At 53.3% G+C, this 22,079-nt stretch overlaps 1 protein-coding gene and 1 non-coding gene across 2 annotated transcripts in view; one reads left to right on the top strand and one right to left on the bottom strand.

Moving 5' to 3' along the window:
- LOC142023939 (uncharacterized) overlaps positions 1-16,451 on the bottom strand; it is a 35,134-nt gene extending 18,683 nt beyond the window's left edge. Inside the window, exons 1-5 of the mRNA XM_075015419.1 lie at positions 16,392-16,451; positions 8,872-9,071; positions 2,037-2,606; positions 1,417-1,437; positions 321-431 (exon numbers count right to left, since the gene is read on the bottom strand). Of these exons, the coding sequence (XP_074871520.1) occupies positions 321-431; positions 1,417-1,437; positions 2,037-2,606; positions 8,872-9,010 (841 nt within the window). The 5' untranslated portion in view covers positions 9,011-9,071; positions 16,392-16,451. The remainder of the gene's footprint in view (positions 1-320; positions 432-1,416; positions 1,438-2,036; positions 2,607-8,871; positions 9,072-16,391) is intronic.
- TRNAF-GAA (transfer RNA phenylalanine (anticodon GAA)) lies at positions 5,048-5,120 on the top strand. The gene has a single exon. It is a non-coding gene; the product is annotated as a tRNA-Phe (tRNA).
- Positions 16,452-22,079: the final 5,628 nt, after the last annotated feature.

Below are 22,079 nucleotides of genomic sequence, written 5' to 3'. Positions count from 1 at the left end.
GGTACGCAGGACTAAAAGGGGAATAGCAAAGAGGGAAAACACAGTCACCGACAGAGAGAGACTGAAAATTTGGAATCTGCCTGCACATCCCACCTAAACACTCCAAGAAATGTCAAGACAAGGAGAAAATTAATGACAACTGACCAAGTGCAGGGACAAAGGCACAGCAATCAGCGATATCTGCCTTGACACCTGCTGGGCACAGCCTGACCCAGGCAGATGAAGCAGAACTGAGGGGCTCACACCACACTCTGGAGAATTTGACCTTTCCCCTTCATTTGCCAGATACTTTGTGTGTCAGTGTCACTGACCCCCCTCACCTGTGCTGCTGCATGGGCTTTTCCCTTTTTTGGAGGCCTGGAGATCTGGGACCCCCAGCTCTTCCGCTGCTTCCAGCCAGGCGATCAGGGCAGGTTTGGGAATAGGAAGCCCTGCGTGGGGGTGAGATCAGGCGTGAGCAGAAAGCACTCAGGACTGGCATTCTATACTTCAAAGGGCACAGCCTGAGTTTAATTTGAGGCCATGATTAGCTGCAGGTTGTGGAACCTGACAGATGGGAACATGGTCAATGAACCTGCTTGAAGGAGGCTGACTTGTCTGGTTTGTGGGAAGAGGCATGAATGTGAATGACTCTCTCATACTGGAGCTGGGGGAAGGGGGAGGACTATATAACCCATTACCCTCCAGTCTAACTGAACTGGGAAGAACCTGACTAGATTCAGAAATACAGGCCCCTTACCTTCAATAGCTATGGAGACAGGACTCCTTACCCAGGGAGGTCACCGTCTCATCATTCTCCTGTAGCAGGATCCCTGAACTGGGTCCAGCAGAGCCTGCTGCACCTCAGTGAAATACACAGCCACCAGCGTCTGAAACAACTGATACTCCCCACTCAGCCCTTGCTGCCCCAGCCACGACCTTCCTAGTCATGCAGGATGCACAAAGAGAGCAGCTCTGGCAGGGCCAGAGGAGCAGAATGTCACCATCACTCTGCTCAGAGTGGCCAGGAGGGGTTGGGGAGGGAGAAAAGGGGAGAGCTCTTTGTCTCCCCAAAAAGGCAGAATAGCAGAACCCTCTCATTTAGCACATAACTACTTAGGGAGCAGGACTCAGGACAAGGAACAGGAATCCCTTTCCATGCCACTGCACTGTCTGCCTGGGGGTTCAGGCTCAGACTCTCTGCTCTGTTTTCCCTCCCCTGTCCAGGAAGGTTATTTCCTCTTTCAGAAATAGGGAAATGTTCAACCTGGTGAGCTGGGAAGCAGTGTGGGACATCCAGCTTGAGGTCCCTGCAGAACCTGCAACTCACTGCTATGGCCGGGCTGAGAGAGCAGCTGCCTCTGCCATGAGCCTCTGGAACCCAGCTGCCCCACTTATACCCCCAGGGTGATACAGATTGTTTAACAAAGTCCAGACCTGTCAGCATCATGGCAGTACCTGGGAAAGAGGATGAAGATATAATGTAATGTCCCCAACTTCCCCATATCCTCCTTCACCCCGCACCCCATGTCTGTGCCTCCTCCCATCATTCCCCCTCACACCCTTCCTTTACCCCCTCCTGCCCCATCCCTCTACCCACACTCCCATCCTTCCCCCAATACTCTCCTTCACCCCTTCTCTCCCCCATCCCTGTGTTCTATCCTCTCATCTTTCTTAACATCCTCCTGCCCCCGGTACCCCCTCCCATCCTCCTTCACCCAGCCCGTCTCATCCCATCATCCCCTCCTATCCTTCACCTCCTGCCTTCCCACACACATTGCTGTGCTCCAAAGCACCCTCTAGCTCTCATACCACACTGCACAAAGAACTGGGCCTGAGGCCACGATTGCAGCAGCTCTGCTGGGAGCAGTCTGGGACCAAACCCTCCCACTGCAGCCTGGGGCACAACTCCTGAAAAGAGGGCACTGAAACTCTTTCCTGCCCTGGAAGAGACTCTTGGAGCAGTGGGATGGGCCCCAATGAAGATTCCCCTCTCTCAGTTGCACCCAGACTGAAGCTCTTCTCCCATCCCCACAAGCCTTCATGGGGTTTCTTACTTGCATGGATTTGTTCATGCCTCGTAAGGTTTGTGCGCCGATTGAACCTCTTCCCACACTCCAAGCATTTAAAGGGTCTCTCTCCTGTATGGATTCTCACATGGGTAATTAGGACTGAACGCCGACTGAAACTTTTCCCACACTCCAAGCACCTAAAGGGCGTCTCTCCTGTGTGGATTCTCCCGTGGCTAATGAGGCTTGAGCGCTGATTGAAACTTTTCCCGCACTCCAAGCATTTATAAGGTTTCTCTCCTGTGTGGAGTCTCTCATGTTCAATAAGGGCGAGTTTTGTTCTGAAACTTTTCCCACAATGGCAATACGTATTTGCTTTGCTTCTTGGGCAGTTTTTCTGGTTCCTCTCTGACCTGTCCCAATTACTCCAGGGTTTTCCCTGTTCCAAGTACTGGGAAAAATTCCCTTCAGCTCTTCTCAACATGGGTGCCTGCAGGTCCTCTTCATCAGGAACTATCCTCTGTGGATTCCTGTCCTTGTTCTCACTCATCAGCTGATCACCTGCTGCATGACAGAGAGAATCCAGGCAGGAGTCATTGTCTGTGCTGGTACAGAGAACTGAAAGGGAAACAGCAAAGAGGGAAAACACAGTAATTGAGAATTTAAATTCTGCCTCCACAACCCATCTAAAAACTCCCAGAGATGTCAAGACAAGGAGACAATTCATGACAGATGAGAGTGAAGTGGGAGGAGGGCACCGCAATGAGCAGTACCTACCTTGACACCTGCTGGGCACAGTCTGACCTGGAGAGGATGACGCAGAACTGAAGGGCTCACACCACGCTCTAGAGGTTTAAACTTTTTCCCTCCATTTGCCAGACACTTTCTGTGTCAGCTGCACTGACCCCCTCACCTCTGCTGCTGCCGCTGGGGCTTTTCCTCTCCATGGAGGCCTGACAATCTGGGACCCACAGCTCTTCCCCTGCTTCCATCCAGGTGTTCAGCGCAGGTTTGGGGATGGGGAGTCTTGAGCGGGGGTGAGATGATGCGTGAGCAGAGAGGACTGGGACTCTCTGGCTCACAAAGGTTCCCTGAGTTTAACCTGAGCCCACGATTAGCTTGGGGTTGTGGGATCTGACAGATGGGAACATGGCCAATGAGCCCCCTTGGAGGAGACTGATTTGTCTAGTCTAGTCTGTGGGAAGAGGCGTGGATGTGAATAGCTCTCAGGCACTGGAGCTGGGCTGGGGGTATGTAATCCATTCCCCTCCAATCTAACTGACCTGGGAAGAACCTGACTTGATTCAGAAATTCAGGCCCCTTATCTTCAATAGTTAAGGGGACAGGAATCATTACTCGTGAAGTCACAGTCTGATAATTCTCCTGCATGATGTCCCGGTAGGGGGCTCTCTGGGCAGGGCCCAGCAGAATCTTGTCCTTACCCTGCTCAGAGCGGCCAGGAAGTTCCAGAGGACAGGAAGAGGCGGTGAGCTCTTCATCTCTCTCAGCAGACAGAGAAGAGCAGCTTCTCACTTACCATGCACCTACTATGAAGCAGGGAGTGGGGAGCAGTGCTGTGGGCAAGGAACAGGGACAAGAATCCCTTTGTATGTCTCTGCCTGAGCAGGGGGTACAGACTCCAGTGCTCTGCTCTATTTTCCCTGCCCTTTCCAGGGAGGTTATTTCTCCCTTCAGAAATAGGGAGCTGTTCATCCCAGGCAGATGAAAAGGAACGTGGAGTGCCTGGCCCAGGGTCCCTGCAGAGCCTGCAACTCCCTGCTATGGCCGAGCTGAGCGAACAATCCTGGTCCAGGGCCCAGCCCTGTGTGGTGTAGCAGAGAAACACAGAGAGCAGTTGGGAGCACTGCCCCAGCTATGATGTAAAGGGTGCTAGGGATGGTTAAACAATGTCCAGGCAGCACCTGGGAAAGGGGACGAAGTTATAACGTGAAATGGAATGATCAGAGGAAGGGAGCAAAGATGTAGGAAGGAAAGTGTGTCCCCCAGTACCCTCCTTCTATTGCAGTCTCGTTACCCTCCAGCCTTATCTTGGGGATTGCCCCATCCTCCCTCCAGAGCAACCCCTGCTCACCACTTCCGCACATCCTCCTTCAGTCCCTGCCCCATTCGTGTTCTTCCTGTCCCCTACCATCCCTACCCCCACATCCCTCCTTCACCCCCTCCATCCCTGTGCCCATCTTGTCCCCTCCCATCCTTTCCACCACCCCCTTCACCCCTCCCATTCCCAATCCACGTCCCCTCCTCTCCTCATCCTCCTTAACACCCTCCTGAACCCCCACAACCCTGTGCCCCTCTCCTGCCTCCTCCCATTCTCCTTCATTCAGCCCCTCCCCTTCCATCATCCCCTCCTATCCCTCCTGCTACCCCACATACATTGCTCCGCTGCCCAGTTCTGTCTGGCTCTCCGTGCCACACCACACAGGGCTAGGCCCTGTGCCAGGATCACAACAGCTCCACTGGGAGCAGCCTGGAGTACCACTCCTGGGGCAGTGGGGGTGAGTCTTTCCTGCCCTGCCCTGGAAGAGGCTCCTGGGAGCAGTGGGATGGGCCCTGCTGGAGATCTCCCTTCCTCAGCTGGGGCTCAGCGCTCTAGCCAGGACTGGAGGCTTCATGCAGTGCCCTGCACTAATTACAGCCAGCAAGTCCCTTCCTGCGGCCAGGGCTGAACCCAGCCCCAGGTCCCAGCCCCACAACCCAACTGCTGCTGGGTCCTAGTGAGTGAGGGATCATTTTGCACCCAGCCCCTCCCACCCATCCTCACCCACTGCAGGGTACTAGGCAGAGAAGCCACCATCTAATTAGCAGAAAGGCAAATCCTGGTGAAAGACCACAGCACATCTGCCCCCCAGCCCTGCCTGTCTGCTTCATTTGTACCCTCCAACCCCTCCTGTGCCCCAGCTAGTCAGTGTCTGTCCTTACGCAGACCCTGCCTACCCTGCTACAACTGGCCTTTTAGTGCTTGTCATTAGCTGGCAGCTGCAACAGACTACACGTGAGGGTGGGGTGAAGGCAGCAGCCACAGCAGCCAGCACAAAGCAGCTGAAGTAGCTCAGTTGGAAGAGTGTTAGACGGAAGCTCTAAGGGTCCCCAGTTCAATCCTGGGCTTCAGCAGGCTTCCTGGAGAGGGACAGCTCAGTGCTTTGATCACGGCCTTTTTGAATCTAGGGTTGTGAGTGCAATCCTTGAGGAGGCCAGTTACGGGTCTGGGGCAATTTTTCAAGGATCATGCTTGGTGCTGGTGAGAGGGCAGGGGACTAGACTAGATGACCTCCTGAGGTCCCTTCCAGCCCTAGGATTCTATGTTCTGCTGGTGAAGGGAGGGTACAGCTGTGGTCACAGGCAGTGCCTGAGCAACTCCCCACTCCCAGCTGCCATTCCTACCTGCCACTGGATACCCCTCACTGGGGAGAGCCAGCAGTTAACCCTGGAAGGATAATGGGGGCTCTGCCACCTTCCAAGGCAAATGAAGCCCCCTGCCAAGGAGACAGCTGCTGGGTATATTTGCATCTCCTTCCCCAAGGTCTCTGCCCATCAGCAGGGCCCACTGCTGGCATATACTCAAGGGAGGAAGTTAATTCAACACCTACATCATCCTCCACATGGGCCCAGACTCCACCTTCCCTCTGGAGGGAAGGCAGTATGGGAAGGGAAGGTGGAGGACAGCCATCAGTGGGGAAGGAATGAGTTACGAGCTATCCAGAAAAACTAGATGTGCACACAAATCCATGGGTCTGGATTTAATGCACCCAAGCGCACTGAGGGAATTGGCAGACATCATTGCTGAGCCTTTGGCCATTATCTTTGAAGACTCTTGAAGATCAGGAGAGATCCCAGATGACTGGAAGAAGAGAAGTAGTGTCCATCTTCAAAAAACGAAAGAAGGACGATCTATGGAACTATAGACTGGCCAGCCTTACCTCAATCCCTGAAAAAAAAATAATGGAGAGGCTCCTCAAGGGATCCTTTCTGGACCACTGGGAAAGGGGAAGTGATCAAGAGTAGCCAACAGGATTCACCAAGGGCCAGTCCTGCCTGACCAATCTTATTAGCTTCTCTGATGAGGCAACAGGCTCTGTGGACAAGGGGAAGTCAGTGGATGTGATATACCTTGACTTTAGCAAAGCTTTTGATAGTGTCCCACAACATTCTTGCCCGTAAGTTAAGGAAGTATGGATTGGATCCATGGACTATAAAATGGACAGAAAGGTAGCTTAATGGTTGGGGCCAAAGGGTAGTGGTCAGTGGCTCAATGTGTGGATGGCTTTCAGCTTCAAGTGGAGTGCTGCATGGCTCAGTTCTGGGGCTGGTGCTGTTCAACCTCTTTATTAAATGACCTGGAGGAGGGACTGGATTGCACCCTCAGCAAGTTTGCAGATGACAGTAAGCTAGGGGGAGAGGTAGATACATTGGAGGAGAGAGATAGCTCCAGAGTGACCTGGATAAATGGGGGATTAAGCCCAAAAAAAAAAAAAAAGACCACACACTGATGCAGTTCAAAAAGGAGAAACTTAGTGTCCTGCACCTGGAATGGAAGAATCCCAAGCATCATTATGCAGGGGGACCAACTGGCTAAGCAGCAGTACAGTGGAAAGGGACCTACGAATTATGGGGGATGAAAGGCTAGAGATGAGTAAACAAACAGTGTGCCCTTGCAGCCAAGAAGGCTAATGGCACATTAGGGTGCATAAGGAGGAACACTGTGAGCAGATCTAGAAAAGTGGTTGCTCCCCTCTATTTGGCACTGGTGAGGCCACATCTGGAATATTGCATCCAGTTTTGCCTTGCAGCCCTGGTATAAAAAAGGATGTGGATGTGCTGGAGCAGGTTCAGCAGAGGATAATAAAAATGATTAAGGGGTTGAAGCACATAACCTATGAGGAGAGGCCGAGGAATTTGGGCTTGTTTAGCTTACAGACGAGAAGACAGAGGTGATTTAATAGCAGCCTTCAACTTCCTGAAGGGGAGCTCTAAAGAAGATGGTGAAAAACTGTTCTCGGGGGTGTCAGATGGCAGAACAAGGAACAATGGTCTGAAGCTGAAGAGGGAGAGTTGTAGGTTGGACATTAGGAAAAACTACTACTTCCCCAGGAGGGTGGTGAAGCACTGGAATGTGTTGCCTAGAGAGGTGGTAGATTCTCCATTCGTGGAGGTTTTTAAGTCCTGGCTTGACAAGGCCCTGGCTGGGATGACTTAGCTGTGGTTGATGCTGCTTAAAGCAAGGAACTGGACGATAACCTCCTGAGGCCCCTTCCAGCCGTAGGATTCTATGGGACTCCTTCCTCCTGCATCAAGACACACGGACAACGTGGTGCAGGAGGTGGTGCCCTGGGGCGCCATGGAGGTTGATGTGGAAGCGGGGGAAGAAGTTGTCCCACCCTGAAAATCAAAGTGGGACTCTCAGAGGTTTAAAAGAGCAGGAGTTTGCTACATCAGTCTGTGGACTTCTTGGGTCCCTCTTTCGCATGGGAGAAATGGCCAGTTCCCGGAGCCCACGTGGGGCACCAGGAGTAGGGGCAGCTTGCTCTCAAGCTGAGGGGGCATTTCCATCTTGTCCTCTGCTTGGAGAGGGCCTTGTTAGGGAAGGGCAAAAGAGCAGCCCCTGTGGGCCTAGACCTCCCATAACACTTGGGTGGGTGGAGCAGGGGTTGCTGTGTGGTGCTGCTGCTGCAAGGGACCCATGTCTGTGGGGATCTTCACCCTGCCCCACTGAGGATAGCATCTATGCCTAACTAAACACCCATGGGTGTAGGGGGAAGTCTCTGTAGGGGTCAGACTCTCCCCTACCTCCCGGCAGGGTGCGATGTTGTGATTTGTCCTGAAGGACACACATTACAGCTGGCTTCAGCTGCTGGTCAAAGAAGAACCGGGTGTATTTTAATTATTGCATGGCATCAACAGTGGGGTGATGGCTTTGTTCTCCTTGGCCCTTCAGAAAGACCTGGTGAGGGTTGCCAAGGCTGTACTAGGCTCCTTGCTGCTCCCCCAGGCCACAAGGAGAGGCCACATTTAAACTTGTCCATGTCTAGGAGCCGATACTGGGCCCACGAAGGTGGACTTTTATCATTGTGCGATGGCTGCCCTCACTGTGATAGGCTGGCAGGAGGGTGAGGCCATGGGGGGAACCGTACCACCACCCTTCAACCAAAGCACCTCTACATACCCCTGCACTTGCACCTGCTCAAAACTCCTGCCACCTAACCAGTAGGCCAAACTGCCCGATGAGCCAACCTGTGATTGGGCATAGGGCACAGGCTCAGGGACAAGGTCACACAAGAAGTCCGTTTCAGAACAGAGAATTGAACACAAGACTCCCGAGACCAACTGCAGGGCCAGAAACGACAGAACAACTCTGTTAGCATTTATCTACTACAGACCTCTCCCCTACACAACACTCACCAACCCTCCCGCAGCCCCAGAGCCCAGCCCCTCTCACCAGCAGGAACCAGCACGTCACAGATCAGCCACCACTAGGAAAGGACTCCCGAACTGCACCCTCCTTCCAGGGGTTTGACACACTGCCACCTGGGGTACCCTGCAGGCACTCCTGGGAGCCAGACCCAGGCTCAGATCTCTGGTACCTGCCATTCCTGCCTGTGCGCCTCCACTCAGACCTCCAGTCAAGGCGGAACATGGCCAAGATAGTGGGGAAGCACACGGTAGACCAGGGTTGTGGGAAAAAGCAGCACCATCATGTTCCTGAACCTGCTTCCCCTCGGAGGGGTTGTAGAGGGGACAGTCTCTCACACGGAGCCAATGGTTATTGGCTCCGACGCTAGGGCAACCAGGAACCCTGAACCAAAGCCAACCCAGCGGCTACAGAGCCCACACAGCCTCTGACATGACAAGGGACAGAAATCCTCACCCAGCCAGCGCACGGTCTGATAATTCTCCTGCATCACATCCCTGTAGAGGGCTCTCTGACCTGGGTCTAGCAGAGCCCATTCCTCCTCAGAGAAATACACAGCCACCTCCTCGAAGGTCACTGGCTCCACCACAGCCATATCCTCTCTCTGTCTCTTCAGGGCAAGGACCAATCTGGAGCAAGACAGGGATGTTCTGCACCTGTCAGGAGAGAAGGGCAATTGGAGACATTTCAGAAGGGGCTTTAATCCTTTCCACACCCCCTGATCTCCCCAGACTCTTGCCCTGTTGACAGATATGCAGAACACTGATATTTGGGTAAATGCTTGAGTCAGGCTGTTACATAAACACCACACACATCAGATCCCAAATCCATATTAATTTCTCTCAATACACAGCTTTAGTTTCAACATGACTGAGCCTGTAAAAACGGGTCAGTTTTGAGAGTCCACTGAGTTGGACAAACAATGCACAAGTAGGGATGCAGGTGTCTAAATTTAGGCTCCTGTAGATAAAGCCCTCCATCCTCTTCCATTTATTTTTTGTCACAGTCCTAGGCCCATAGACTGAAAAGCCCTTGGACATGTAGCAGTTCCTGTCCATGAACAGACAGACAATGGAAGCTAGTCAGCTCTCAGCCCTTCAGGGCATCGATTGTTTTAAACCAACATGGTATTTAACCTGAACTGACAGAATATTGAAAACTGAGACTTAAGGCCCTGTAACTTGTGTTTTAACATCACATTGTTAGTGTCACACCCATGTAGACAAGCCTCTGATAAGGAAGCAGAAGGGAGAAAAATGAGGATTCATAAAGTCTATGTTAATTCCTTTCACAGGAGGTCGCAGATGTTCAGACAAATACCCATGACGGCCAGGCAGCCATGTTTAGCTTCATGATCAGTAGCACAGTTTATCACAATGTTTAACTTTGCATCCGAGTCAGCATTAGAGTCTGTATCCTCAGTGCTAAGGAAGTGTCAGTTTCACCAGGGACTAATGAACAAGCATTAGCTATTGCCCTATTGAATCACTGGCAAGGCTGGCACTATGCTCCATATACAACCCAGTCACAAAAGGGTAGTTCAGATTGTCTGGGTGAAGAACATCACTGAAATGTATCACAACAGGCGTAGTGTGCATAGACAGCTATGACAGTGAAATGTACAATTAGAAGTATAATCACATGGTGAGAAATACAAACATTTAGATATACAGGAAATAAGAGTGATGGAGGAGACCAATTTGTACTTTAGCGTTTGCAGGATGGGGAATTCCTTACCAATAGAGAACAGTACGTTTTCAGTCAATGTTTTTTTTTCCCCAAAAATGTCTGTTCTCACATTAAATATTTGGTTTGCAGTGAGTGTTTGGGAACCAAAACCTACCCAAGCAGTGACAGAGCACTAGGCTGCTGGGCAGAGAGCCACAACCACCACTGACAAAGGAAATGCTCACTGGAGGATGAATGGAAACTGAAGGAGTTTTGACACTGACACAGGAAGTCTGTCAGCCTTGGCATCACATGGTCCCAAAGAATAAACTTCCGTAGAGGGGAAAACCCCCCGAAAGTTTATGAAGTAGCAGCAGTGACAGACAGTGCTGCAGTAACAACGCTGAGCTGTGGGATGGAGGGAAACAGCCAGCACGGAGTATTTCCCACAGCCTCTGGCTGTTGAAAACACACATAATGGGGTGCCATGCACATAAGACTCTGGTCTCAACCAACATTACCTGGGGTCTGGCCAGCCCCAGAGGGTGTGTGAACTTCTGGGAGTGTGTGGGTACGGGTTCTACGACTGTACTTAATTGGGTTAAGAATTAGGCTGTTAAACTGGGATAAAAATAAGGCCATTAACCATGTGAGCTACATGTTACTTTTGTATCAGAGAGGTATCCATGTAAGTCTGTATCTTCAAAAACAGGAAGTCCTATGGCACCTTATAGCCTAACTATTTTGGAGCATAAGCTTTCATGGGCAAGACACGCATGTATCTGACAAAGCAGGTTTTTGCCCACCAAGACTTATGCTCCAAAATATGTTTGACTGTACGTTACTTTTGATTTGCGTTCTAAGTGTTAATGATTCAGTTGGACTGTAGTTTTTAAACTGTTACCAAAGTTACACACAACCAAGTCATTTTTGCTGTGGATATTAATCATTCTCTGAGCTCTTACCTGGGACCTGCTGCCAGCCTGTTTACTGTGCAGCAGCGCCCATTTTGTGACAGCCACCATTCATATGCAGCTGCCAGGCCACCCCAAGCACCATCCTCCTGCACCAGCAGCTCAGGCTCGGCACCTGCTTTTCAGAGCACTGAACTGGGAGTGTGGCTGGTTCTTTGGGATTGGAAGAACCTGTCTGGTTTTGGTGTGATTGGTTTTCATAGTGTCCCAGCTGTGTGAGGAGGGATACAGGCGGTGGCACAAGGGTAGCTGGAGTGTGCAAGGAAACTGCTTGCAAGACTTCAGTCTCACCAGTGTGGCTACAGAAGTGCTCCATGTGACCGGTTTGGTGCCTTATAGCGGAGGACCCCCAGCCTTAGGCTGTAAGAAGCCCTGTCTTTAAGCCATCTGCCTTGAGTGGGCCCTCTCAGCGGTGCCCAGAAAACTTCCAATATTACAGGGACAATTTCCTTTCCCTCACAACACCAATTCCCTCTAAACTGCCAAAGGACATGGTGCTTTCTCCATCCCTTGCTGTCTTCCAGGGCAGGCCAGCTGCTTTTCTGGAATCTGCTTTGGTTCAAAACTCCCTAAGGCACCAGACAGGAGGCCTGTGATCTGCAGGGAGAGCAGATTAGATATAAGCACCTCTTCTGGCCTCAAAAACTACACATCTCTGCAAACTGCACGTGGCTCTGAGCAGCCCCTGGTGTTCCCATGTGCAGCCAGCTTGAGCCCAGAACTGAGTGAATGGGGGTGATACAGGGGGAGCAGCTCAGCCAGCCATGCAAAGGAGCTGCCAAGGGCATGACATGTACTCAGCATGGCAGAGTGGGTGTCGCAGTGACGTCACAAGGGCCTTTTGCAGCAGCTCTCCTGATTGGTTAAAGGAGATGGGGAGGCGGTGACCTCACACAGCATCCATGACAACAGCCAGGTGGTACAGGCTGCAGGGCAGGGGCCATCTCAGAGACCTCCAGGCACTGCCAAAGGGAGTCTCTCCTTCCTCAGCTCTGCCCTGGAGGCTGGAGAGAATTCAGGGTGAGGAATGTACACATGAGCAGACCAGCTGTAGAGGTGTCTCCTGTCCCATGACTAATATTCCCATGGAGAAGGGAGAAGCCAAACGAGAAGCTTGGTACCCGCAGCCTGAGCCACCTGGTTCTGGCCACTTTGACATGGAAACACTGGGTCGAAGTGGGAGAAACTTCCCCTTAAAGCCCTAGGTCACTGTGGACGTAAGAGTTTCTCAATTTCCGTTTCCCTTTTCCCTGCTTTACTCTCTTCACTGGTGGGGAGGGGGCTGCTCCAGCTCTCCTGGCAGGATGCCTCACACAGAGAGTAGGACCCTCACTGTGACCAGAGCCATTCCTGGGTCATCTGGGGGAACTCACAGCTTCCTGCCTCTCAGAGGCTCAGCACTGATCGGCTGAGCAGGAGCTTAGGCTCACCCGAGTGCCTCGGACTCAGGTGCTCCTTCCGCAGCTGCAGAGCTCCTATCCCCAAGGGCTCCTACTGGCATCTGAGCCCTGACAGCCTTTGAGCAGGGCCAGGGGCTTGGCAAACAACTGCCTTACATGGGCTCTTGGCTGTTCCATGAAATCTCACAGGCAGTCTGGACCAAGACTCCCCTTCAGGGACCAGCCACCCCACGGCCCCTCTGCACTGACAGTCACTCACCTTCATGGAGTGCAAAGCTGTGTAGCTGGAATTGGCATTGTGGGCCCAGCTCAGTGGTGCCCTTGGGCCAAGTATCAGTGTCTCCTTTGCTCTGAGGGGAGGCAAACTCTGTCCCTTCCCCACCAGCCTGGTGCTTTGGTTTCACCTCAGTCTACCAGCGCAGGAGTGGGGTGCGCAGGGACTTGTGCACAGGAGACAGTTGTGTTGCTTCAACTCCACTGGTGCAGCTGGAGAGATAGTCTCTCTCCTATGGGCACTGCAAGAGGAACTACAGGGATAGGGCTGCAGGCAAACCAAGAAAGAAAGGCAGGGCCCTGCCCCCTGCTGCCAGCACCAGCCCCAGCCCCTCCTTGCCCCCACCATGCCTGTGAAGCACAGGGCCCTGGCTGGTTCTCAAATTTATTCTCTAAGGCCAAGGGCCAAAATCAGAGCTGCCCCACAAGGGGCTACAGCCAGAACTCCTTGATGGAGGCCAAAGCTGGAGTCACCTGCCCGAGGGCAAAGATGCATCTGCTGCTCCTGGAGCCAAAGCAGGAGTCACCCCCACCCTGGGCAACAGCCTGGGCTGCCTGCCTGAGGTCAAAGCAAGAGCTGCCCACACCCAGGCACCCAGGGCCAAAGAGAGCAGTGTCCTGCCTGGGGCCAAAGCTGCAGCCTTGGTGACTTGTGCCAAACCCAGAGCCAATGCACCCAAGGCCAAGATTGTGGCTGCCCTGCTCAAGGCGAAGCCAGAAGCACCATGCCCTCATCAAACTGGAGCCGCCACAACTAGGGCCAAAGCTGGAACCGCTGGGTCAGGGCCAAAGCCAGAGCCCCGGTCCAGGGCAACTGCCAGGGCTGCACTTCTTGGGGCACAGCTGGAGCTGCCCCACCTGTGGCCAAAGGAAGAGCCATTGTACCTAGGGCTGAAGCCAGAAGTGACACACTCAGGGCCAAAGCCCGAAACACCACTCGAGGCCAAAGCTGAAGCCTTCACACTCAGGAGCAAAGACAGAACCATCTGGACTGGGCAACAGCCGGAGCTGCCTGCCAAAGGTCACAGCAGGAACCTCCCCGTCTGGTAGACACCCAGAGTGTCTGGGAACAGAAGCACAGCTGTGGACATGATTATAAAGCTGGAGACACAAGGCCAGAGTCACTGCGCCCAGGGCCAAACTCTGATCTGCAACAGCCAAAGCTGAATCATGTGGGGCTATAGCCAGAACGTCCCCACACAGGGCAGGCAGAACCCTGTGTCAACACACCTGGGACCAAAGCCAGAGTTGCCATGCTCAGAGCCAAGGCCAGAAGTGCCCTGCCCATAGCCGAAGCCAGAAGCACCCGCCTGGGGTCAAAACCAGAACTTTGTTGGCTAGGGACAAAGATACAGCCAAGGCACCCAGGGCCAAAGCCAGAGCCACTGAGCCTGGGGCCAAAGCTACAACTGCTGCACCCAGGACCAAAACCAGCACCACCAGGCCAAGGATGGAGCTAACCCACCACAACCAAAGAGAGGGGCCCTTATTGGGGCCAAAGCCACAGTCACTGAAACTGGAGCCCTTCCAGTCCTAGTATTCTATGGTGATTCTACAAAGACTCTGCTGACAGGGCCAAAGCCAGAACATATAAACAGCCATACTGGGTCAGATCAAAAGCTCATCCGGCCCAGTAGCCTGTCTGCCAACAGTGGCCAATGTCAGGTGCCCCAGAGGGGGTGGACCGAAGACAATGATCAAGCAGTTTGTCTCCTGCCATCCATCTCCAGCCTCTGACAATCAGAGGCCAGGGACACCTTTCTACCCTTGGCTAACAGCCTTTTATGGACCTAACCTGCATGAATTTACCTAGCTCTCTCTTAAATTATGTTATAGTCCTAGCCTTCACAGTCTCCTCTGGCAGAGAGTTCCACAGGTTAACTATGTGCTGAGTGAAGAACTTTTATTAGGTTTTAAACCTGCTACCTGTTAATTTCATTTGGTGTCCTCTAGTGCTTGTATTCTGGGCACAAGTAAATAACTTCTCCTTACTCACCCTCTCCTCACCTGTCATAATTTTATACACCTCTATCACATCCCCCCTCAGCCTCCTCTTTTCTAAACTGAAGAGTCCCAATCTTTTTAGCCTCTCCTCATATGGGACCTGTTCCAAACCCCTAGTCATTTAAGTTGCCCTTTTCTGAACCTTTTCCAGAGCCAGGATATTTCTTTAGGTGAGGAGACATCTGTACACAGTATTCAAGATTTGGGCACACCATACATTTACATAGGGGCAGTAAGATACTCTTTGTCTATTTTCTATTCCTCTATTAATAATACCTAACATCCTATTTACCTTTTTGACAGCTTCTGCACAGCACATGGATGTTTCCAAGGAACTATCCATGATAAGTTCAAGACCTCTCCCATGATTAGTTATAGCTAAATTAGCCCCCATCATATTGTAAGTATAGTTGGGGTTATTTTCTCCCTACTGTGCATTAAACTTACACTTATCCACATGAAGCCTCCAACCCAGGGCTAAAGCCAGAGCCGCTGCACAAACACAGGTACCCACAGCTGAAGCCACAGCCAGAGCTGCTTACATCCAGGCCCACAGCCAGATCATTCCTACATGGAGCTCAAGCTAGAAGCTCCCTGATGGAGCCAGAGCCTCCACTCCTGAGGACAAAGCCAGAGTCACTGAACCCAGGCACAAAGCCAGAAGTTCTGAACCTGAGGTCAAAAAAAAAAAGGTTGCCTCAGCCTGGGTCAAGGCAGGAGGTGATGCTCTCGGGCATAAACTCGGACATACCATGCTCAGAGCCAAGGCTGGAGCTGCTGTGTCATAGGCCAAAGCCAGTGCTCCTTTGCGCTCCTGGCCACAGAGATGGAGCCACAATGCCCAGCACCAAAGCTGAAGCCTCTGTCTCCAAGGCTAAAGCTGAAACTTCAACACATTAGGCCACAGCCAGAGCCACCAATCTCAGGGCAAAAGCTGGAGCCTCTGCACCTAGGGTCAAAGCAGGAGCCACCACACCCAGTGTCAATGCCACGGCCTGCCTGGCGGGGCCAAATTCACAGCTAAGCAGACTGGGGACAAAGTCGGGATCACACCCATCCCTCTGCTGTCTGAGGCCAAATCCAGCATCCCAGTGCCCAGAACTAACACAACTTAAAAGATACTCACCAGGCGCTACAGCCAGAATCAACTCACCCAGGGCCAAAAACCAGAGACGCCTCACCCAGGACTAAAGCAGCAACTGCCACACCTGGGGCCAAAGATAAAGCTACCAGGGCCCTCAAGCCCAAGGGCAAAGCCAGAGCTGCCGCGTCTGGGGCTAAGACCACAGCCATTCTGCCCAGGACAGAGGGACACAGGCGAACTGCCCATCTGGCGGTAAAGATGGTGCTGGCTGATCTGGGGCCAAACGCAAAGCCCCCGCGCATGGAGCTAAAGCTGCCGAGCCCGGGGCCAGAGATCGAGCCCGGGCACTCAGGGCGACACATGGAGCCGCACGGCCCAGAGCCAACGCTAGAAGCAGCCCCCGGGGCCACAGGCAGAACCTGCGCGACCAGGAACAGTTCTGGAACCACCGCACCTGGGCGGAGCTGGAGCCGTCCGGTCCCGGTCCCGGGGCCGGGGCCGGGGCCGGGGCCTGCGCTCCCCCGCCCGCAGCCCGCAGCCCGTAGCCCGTAGCCCAGCCTGCAGCCACCTCACCTGGGACCGGGGCCGAAACTCCCGCCCGGGCCTGGAGCCCAGCCCAGAGACGCCCCCCGGGCCGAAGCCAGAAGTACCCCCGCCAGCTGCGTCACTTCCCGTCCGCCCAGGCACCACCCCCCCGCCTCACTCGGCCACCGTCCTGGCCCCGCCCCCCCGCGCTCAGCCCGCCCTCGCGCACACCCGCTGCCTGCGGGGCTGTCAGATGGGGGCGGGGCCTGGCGAGCAGCGGCCTCCCCAAGCCGCCCCCGCAGCCCTTTCCCCTCACAGTCAGCTCCGGCCGGGCGCGAGCACTGAGCATGCGCACTGAGCCTGCCGGAGCTCCGCCCTCACCCGGCTGCGCCAGGTGCGGCCAGACTGCGCTCCCGTTGGTGACACGCAGTACAACGGGCCAATCGCAGCGACGGGCAGGCGGAGTATGACTAGAATAGCGATTGGCCGAGCGGCCCGCTGCTGCAGGACAGGGGGAGGGGCTAGATCGATCCGGCGGTGGGTCTCTGCTGCCGGTCCCTGGCCAGGCGAGGGCGCTGCCCGCCCAAGGGCTCCTGGGCGCAGCGGGTCGGGCCCTGCTGTGGTTGCCCCCGCAGCTGCAGCCCGTGAATCCCTCCCCGGAGGCGGAACGGACCAGCCCTGGGCGGACCCCGGGCGCCGCAGCAGCCGACCATGTGTCGACAGAGCTCGCGAGGGAGGGGCTGGGCGCCGAGCCGAGAGGCGGGGCTTGTGCCAGCGGCACGAGCTGGTTGGCTGCACACGCCCAACAGGTTCGATGGGGCGGTGGCTGCCGGCGCGCGCAGCGCCCCCCCCCCCCCCCCCGCTTCCCCGCAGCGTCACGCGCTTGCCGGAACGTTCCGCCTCGGGGCCGTAAACTGCCGCTCCGCGTACGCCGGGGCCCCGCCCTGTGCCGTGGTACAGCCCGGGCTGTGCGGGGAGAGAGCGTCGGGCCAGAGCGGGGCTGGCGGGGGTAGTGGGAGGGCGTGTGCGGTTAGAGTGGGGTGCCTGTCTGTGGGGGGGGGGAGGGTGGCTCGGGATAGGGTGGGGGCTGGGGGTGCCTGTCTGTGGGGGAGGGGAGGGTGGCTCGGGATAGAGTGGGGGCTGGGGGTGCCTGTCTGTGGGGGAGGGGAGGGTGGCTCGGGATAGGGTGGGGGCTGGGGGTGCCTGTCTGTGGGGGAGGGGAGGGTGGCTCGGGATAGGGTGGGGGCTGGGGGTGCCTGTCTGTGGGGGAGGGGAGGGTGGCTCGGGATAGGGTGGGGGCTGGGGGTGCCTGTCTGTGGGAGAGGGGAGGGTGGCTCGGGATAGGGTGGGGGCTGGGGGTGCCTGTCTGTGGGAGAGGGGAGGGTGGCTCGGGATAGGGTGGGGGCTGGGGTGCCTGTCTGTGGGGGAGAGGAAGGTGGCTCGGGATAGGGTGGGGGCTGGGGGTGCGTGTCTGTGGGGGAGAGGAAGGTGGCTTGGGATAGAGTGGGGGCTGGGGGTGCCTGTCTGTGGGGGAGAGGAAGGTGGCTCGGGATAGGGTGGGGGCTGGGGGTGCGTGTCTGTGGGGGAGAGGAAGGTGGCTCGGGATAGAGTGGGGGCTGGGGGTGCCTGTCTGTGGGAGAGGGGAGGGTGGCTCGGGATAGGGTGGGGGCTGGGGGTGCCTGTCTGTGGGGGAGGGTCGTCCCTTCCCTGAATTTGGGGTCCCCAGGTCCTGCTCCTCATCTGCAGTTGGATATGACTCTCAAGTAGCTGGTGGGACAGAAGGTTTTGGGGTGATAGGGACATAGCATAGAACAGACTGGGCTGCATCCAAAAGCCATCAGTACAAGGCATCCTGGGGGGACCCTGAGCTGGGGCCTTGCCCCCCCCCACTTTGTCTCTCGCACAGCCCAGACTGACTGCCTTTCCATTCCCAGTTCCCATTCAATCTGGCCAAGCCCCTTCCCCTTCCTAGTTCCCATTTAATCTGGCCAAGCCCCTTCCCCTTCCTGTGTCCTCTTTCTTGGGGACCAAAGGTGTCGCTGGTTGCTCACATTGCCACTACTGCTGGTGTGGCCCAGTGACACTTAGGGAAACTGCAGGGAAGAACTACAGAGCATTAGGGAACACCTGCAACCAACCTGGGAAATAAAATCCCCACACCCTCCACTTCCTCACCGCCCACCGTAGTCTGTTTCACTGTGAGCTGTGCTGTTTGAGATAGATGACATATTGTTTTGGTCCTTTCTGGGGGTAGTCATTGGAGATTTGAGGTCTGAATTCACAGTGGCATTGTGTTGCCAACCTCAGCCTTCTGAAAATAACAAGCCAGGGCACCCAAATGATGTGGTTGTCTTTTGTGTAACATAAAATTAAAATACTCATGCCCGTCTTGGTCTGTTGATTGACCTTCTGCCTTGTGAGCCCTTTAGCTGCACTCAGGTCATCCTTTCAGTTTTTCTCCGCACTGAAGAGAACCAGATGTTTCCTTTGTGTAGCAAATGTAAGCCAAAAGTCCACCTCATCACATGCATCCAGGGGCTGGTGCTTTAACAAAGACATCAAACACCGTGCAAAACCCTGCACTGTGGTCTCCCTAGCTTCTGTTTGCCTGGAGCCAGGAATGGGAGGCAAGAAATGTTGATGATTGTTGTTCATTCCCTCTGAAGCACCTGGCATTGGTCACTGTTGGAAGACAGGACACTGGACTACACAGCCCATGGGTCTGACCCACTGTGGCCATTATTATGTTTATGCTACTCATCAAATCATTATGTTGGTGATACTTTTGACACTGACTCCTTGCCACCGACACAGAGTAGCCTTACTGTATACCAGCAGCAGGCCTTTGAAACACTGATTGTCCCCTGTTATCTCCAAAAGAGAGGTTAGTCCTGCAAATTTCATATCATTAGACCTGGAGGTATTTGATGTTTAAATCAGTAGATTCCAGTAAACCTCTATTTCACTCCAGAAATAGTTTTTATGTTTGTTTGTTTGTTTGTTTTTCCATTTGCAATAACTGAAAGGTACAAATAGGCCCTGAAAGAACAAGGCCACTTGAGCATTTGATTTAAGGATGTGGAATTCTTATGTTTGCATGTGTGCTGTTGACAATTTTGGTTTTAATGGTTACCAAGTATAGAGTTTTTTGAATCTCAGTGTCTGCAAGTCATTCCATTATTATTGTCTGACCAAAATATTGTTTTGGCTCCTCCTTCCAGATCTTCTCACAACACTGACCATTAAAAATGATAAAAACTTTGCAACTGTGAGCATTTAAGTAGATAAATATAAAATACTTCAAATATTAATTTTGTCTGTAACCACTATATATTAAACACAATGATTTTTATCTAAGGCTAAATATCACAACATGGACATGCAGAGTTCTGGGAGTTTTTTGGGAGTGATGGATTCTGGTGTCCATGTATAGCCTCGGTGACCTGACACTCCAGCATAAGTGGCTGATTGCAGACCCAGGGCCTGAGTGTGGTCTGCTTTTCCCCAAAGCCTCCAGGGCTATAATGACACCAGCTGGTGCTTTCCAATTCAGCCAACAGGCTGAGACAGTTCCAGGAAGGGAAACACCTGGTATTTGCTGCTGGTGGGGCATAGCCTTAACTGAGGAAATTGAAACTTACCCTTTTCTCCAGTCTGGGGGAGCTATGGCTGCAGGAAGCCCTGTGAAAAATCTCCAGGAAGAAGCTATGTGTCCCATCTGTCTGGAGTATTTTAGGGACTTTGTGATTACGGAGCGTGGGCACAATTTCTGCTGAACCTGCATCAGCCAGAGCTGGGAGGGACCCAATCCAGCTGCTTCCTGCCCTTTGCAGAGAGACTGTGCCACAAGCACACCTCTGGCTGGACAGACAGCTGGCCAGTGTTGCAGAACTAGTCAAGCAGCTGAGTTTGCCTGCACCAAAGGGAACAGGAGGGGACAGGGTGTAGGGGGAGCACCAGGGGTCTCTGAAACTGTTCTGTGAAGAAGATCAGACCTCCATCTGTGTGATCTGCTGAGAGTTCTGTGCTCGCATGGTGCTGCCCACAGAGGAGGCTGCCCAAGAGTACAAGGTAGGGAATTGGGTTTTAAATTTAATTTTAATCACAGGCTAATTTCACTGATAACTGTCCCGACACACTCATCATTCACCTCTATAAAGCCTTCCTGGCACAGGAGGCTGTAATGAAATAAATGATCTCTCAGTGTAAGAACAGAGGCAAACTATCAAGTCTTTAAGGAGACCTGATGTGGGATACTCTTCTGTGAGATACTAAACCCTTCTGAAGGGCAGCCCCCACTGGGGACATGAGGGCACTTGGTACATAGCAGAAGGGGTTAACAGTCTGTGAGGTTTAAATCATTAAGGCTGTGGGGAGACTTATGACGGAGTGCTGTCTTTGGGGTGGAGAAGGGGAAATTGGGAACTCTGATTGCCACTTGTGATTTATATCATAGAATTTCCTATTATAAGCCAACTGTGCCTTGTCCCATTCCAGGGCCTTAATCTGTCTTCCTTCTAATTCTTCCATCAATGGGCAGAATACATTTTGTTATGCGCACCAAGGCATGTGTGGATGTGCACCACCAGTGGAAATACAGGCTGCCAGCTGTGGGTGTCTTTGGGTGCTCAGCTAATCAGCTGGCTGAAACCTGAATCTCTCCTGGGTGGCCACCCCAGGGCTCAGCTTAGAGTAGGCATGTAAAACTCAAAGCCTACTGAGGGCTGCCCAAACAGAAGCTGATAGGTTTGAGGGCTACCAAAAAAAATGCACTTCTATCAGAAACTCATAATTTATTAGTAGCAGAGATGAAGCCGTGCTAGTCTATACACTATCAAAACAAAAAAGCAGTCCAGTAGCACTTTAAAGACTAACAAAATAGTTTATTAGGTGAGCTTTCGTGGAACAGACCCACTTCGTCAGACCATAGCCATACCAGAACAGACTCAATATTTCAGGCACAGAGAACCAAAAATAGAAATCGAGGTTGACAGATCAGAAAAAAATTATCAAGGTGAGCAAATCAGGGAGTAGACGAGCAGAAGCAGGGTGCGGGGGGGAGTCAAGAATTAGATTGAGCCAAGTATGCAAAAAACTGCTGGGACTGAAAGCGAGAGGAGAGGAGAAAAGCTGTCAGTATTTGGTAGGTGTTTGTTGTTAGCACCTGGCAGGGGCTGGCAGTGGGAGGTGTGCGTGGAGGAAGGTTCCTATGTGGCCTTGGTGAAGGTGGGACAGTGAGCTGCTCTACGATCATGGACTCTTGGGTCCTGAGCTTCCATTGCAAGGGAGGAGTTAATGTCCAGCCCTGCTGGCCTACCCAGGACTTCTCTCCAAGTGAACGAATGTCCCCATGGAGTGCTGTCTGCTACGTCTGCTCATTTTTATTTGTTTCTTTGTTCTCCCCTGGCATCTCTGACAGTGTGGTGCTGAGTGCTGCCACCTGCTGTTCTGGTTCTGAATTCCCAGAGCCCATGAACAATATTCGCTGACCAGGACAGAAATGGAAACCTCCCTTTAGGAGATAACAGGGGCCAAAGAGAGAGCTGGGAGAGAATCCCCTGCTTGGTGCCCACGGGGTAGAGTCTTGTGTCAGAGATCTTAGGTACTCCCTCGTGCACACTCAGCTGTTCATGAAAGGGCCCCAGGCTCCATCCACATCCCTGACGAGCCCTGTCCCTATTTGCATACAGAAACACAAACCGAGATGCAGAAAATTGAGGCTGAATTTCAGCAGTT

This window comes from Carettochelys insculpta, chromosome 21 (assembly GCF_033958435.1).
Source record: "Carettochelys insculpta isolate YL-2023 chromosome 21, ASM3395843v1, whole genome shotgun sequence".
NCBI lineage: Eukaryota > Metazoa > Chordata > Testudines > Carettochelyidae > Carettochelys > Carettochelys insculpta.
This window is presented reverse-complemented; position numbering and strand designations above follow the sequence as displayed.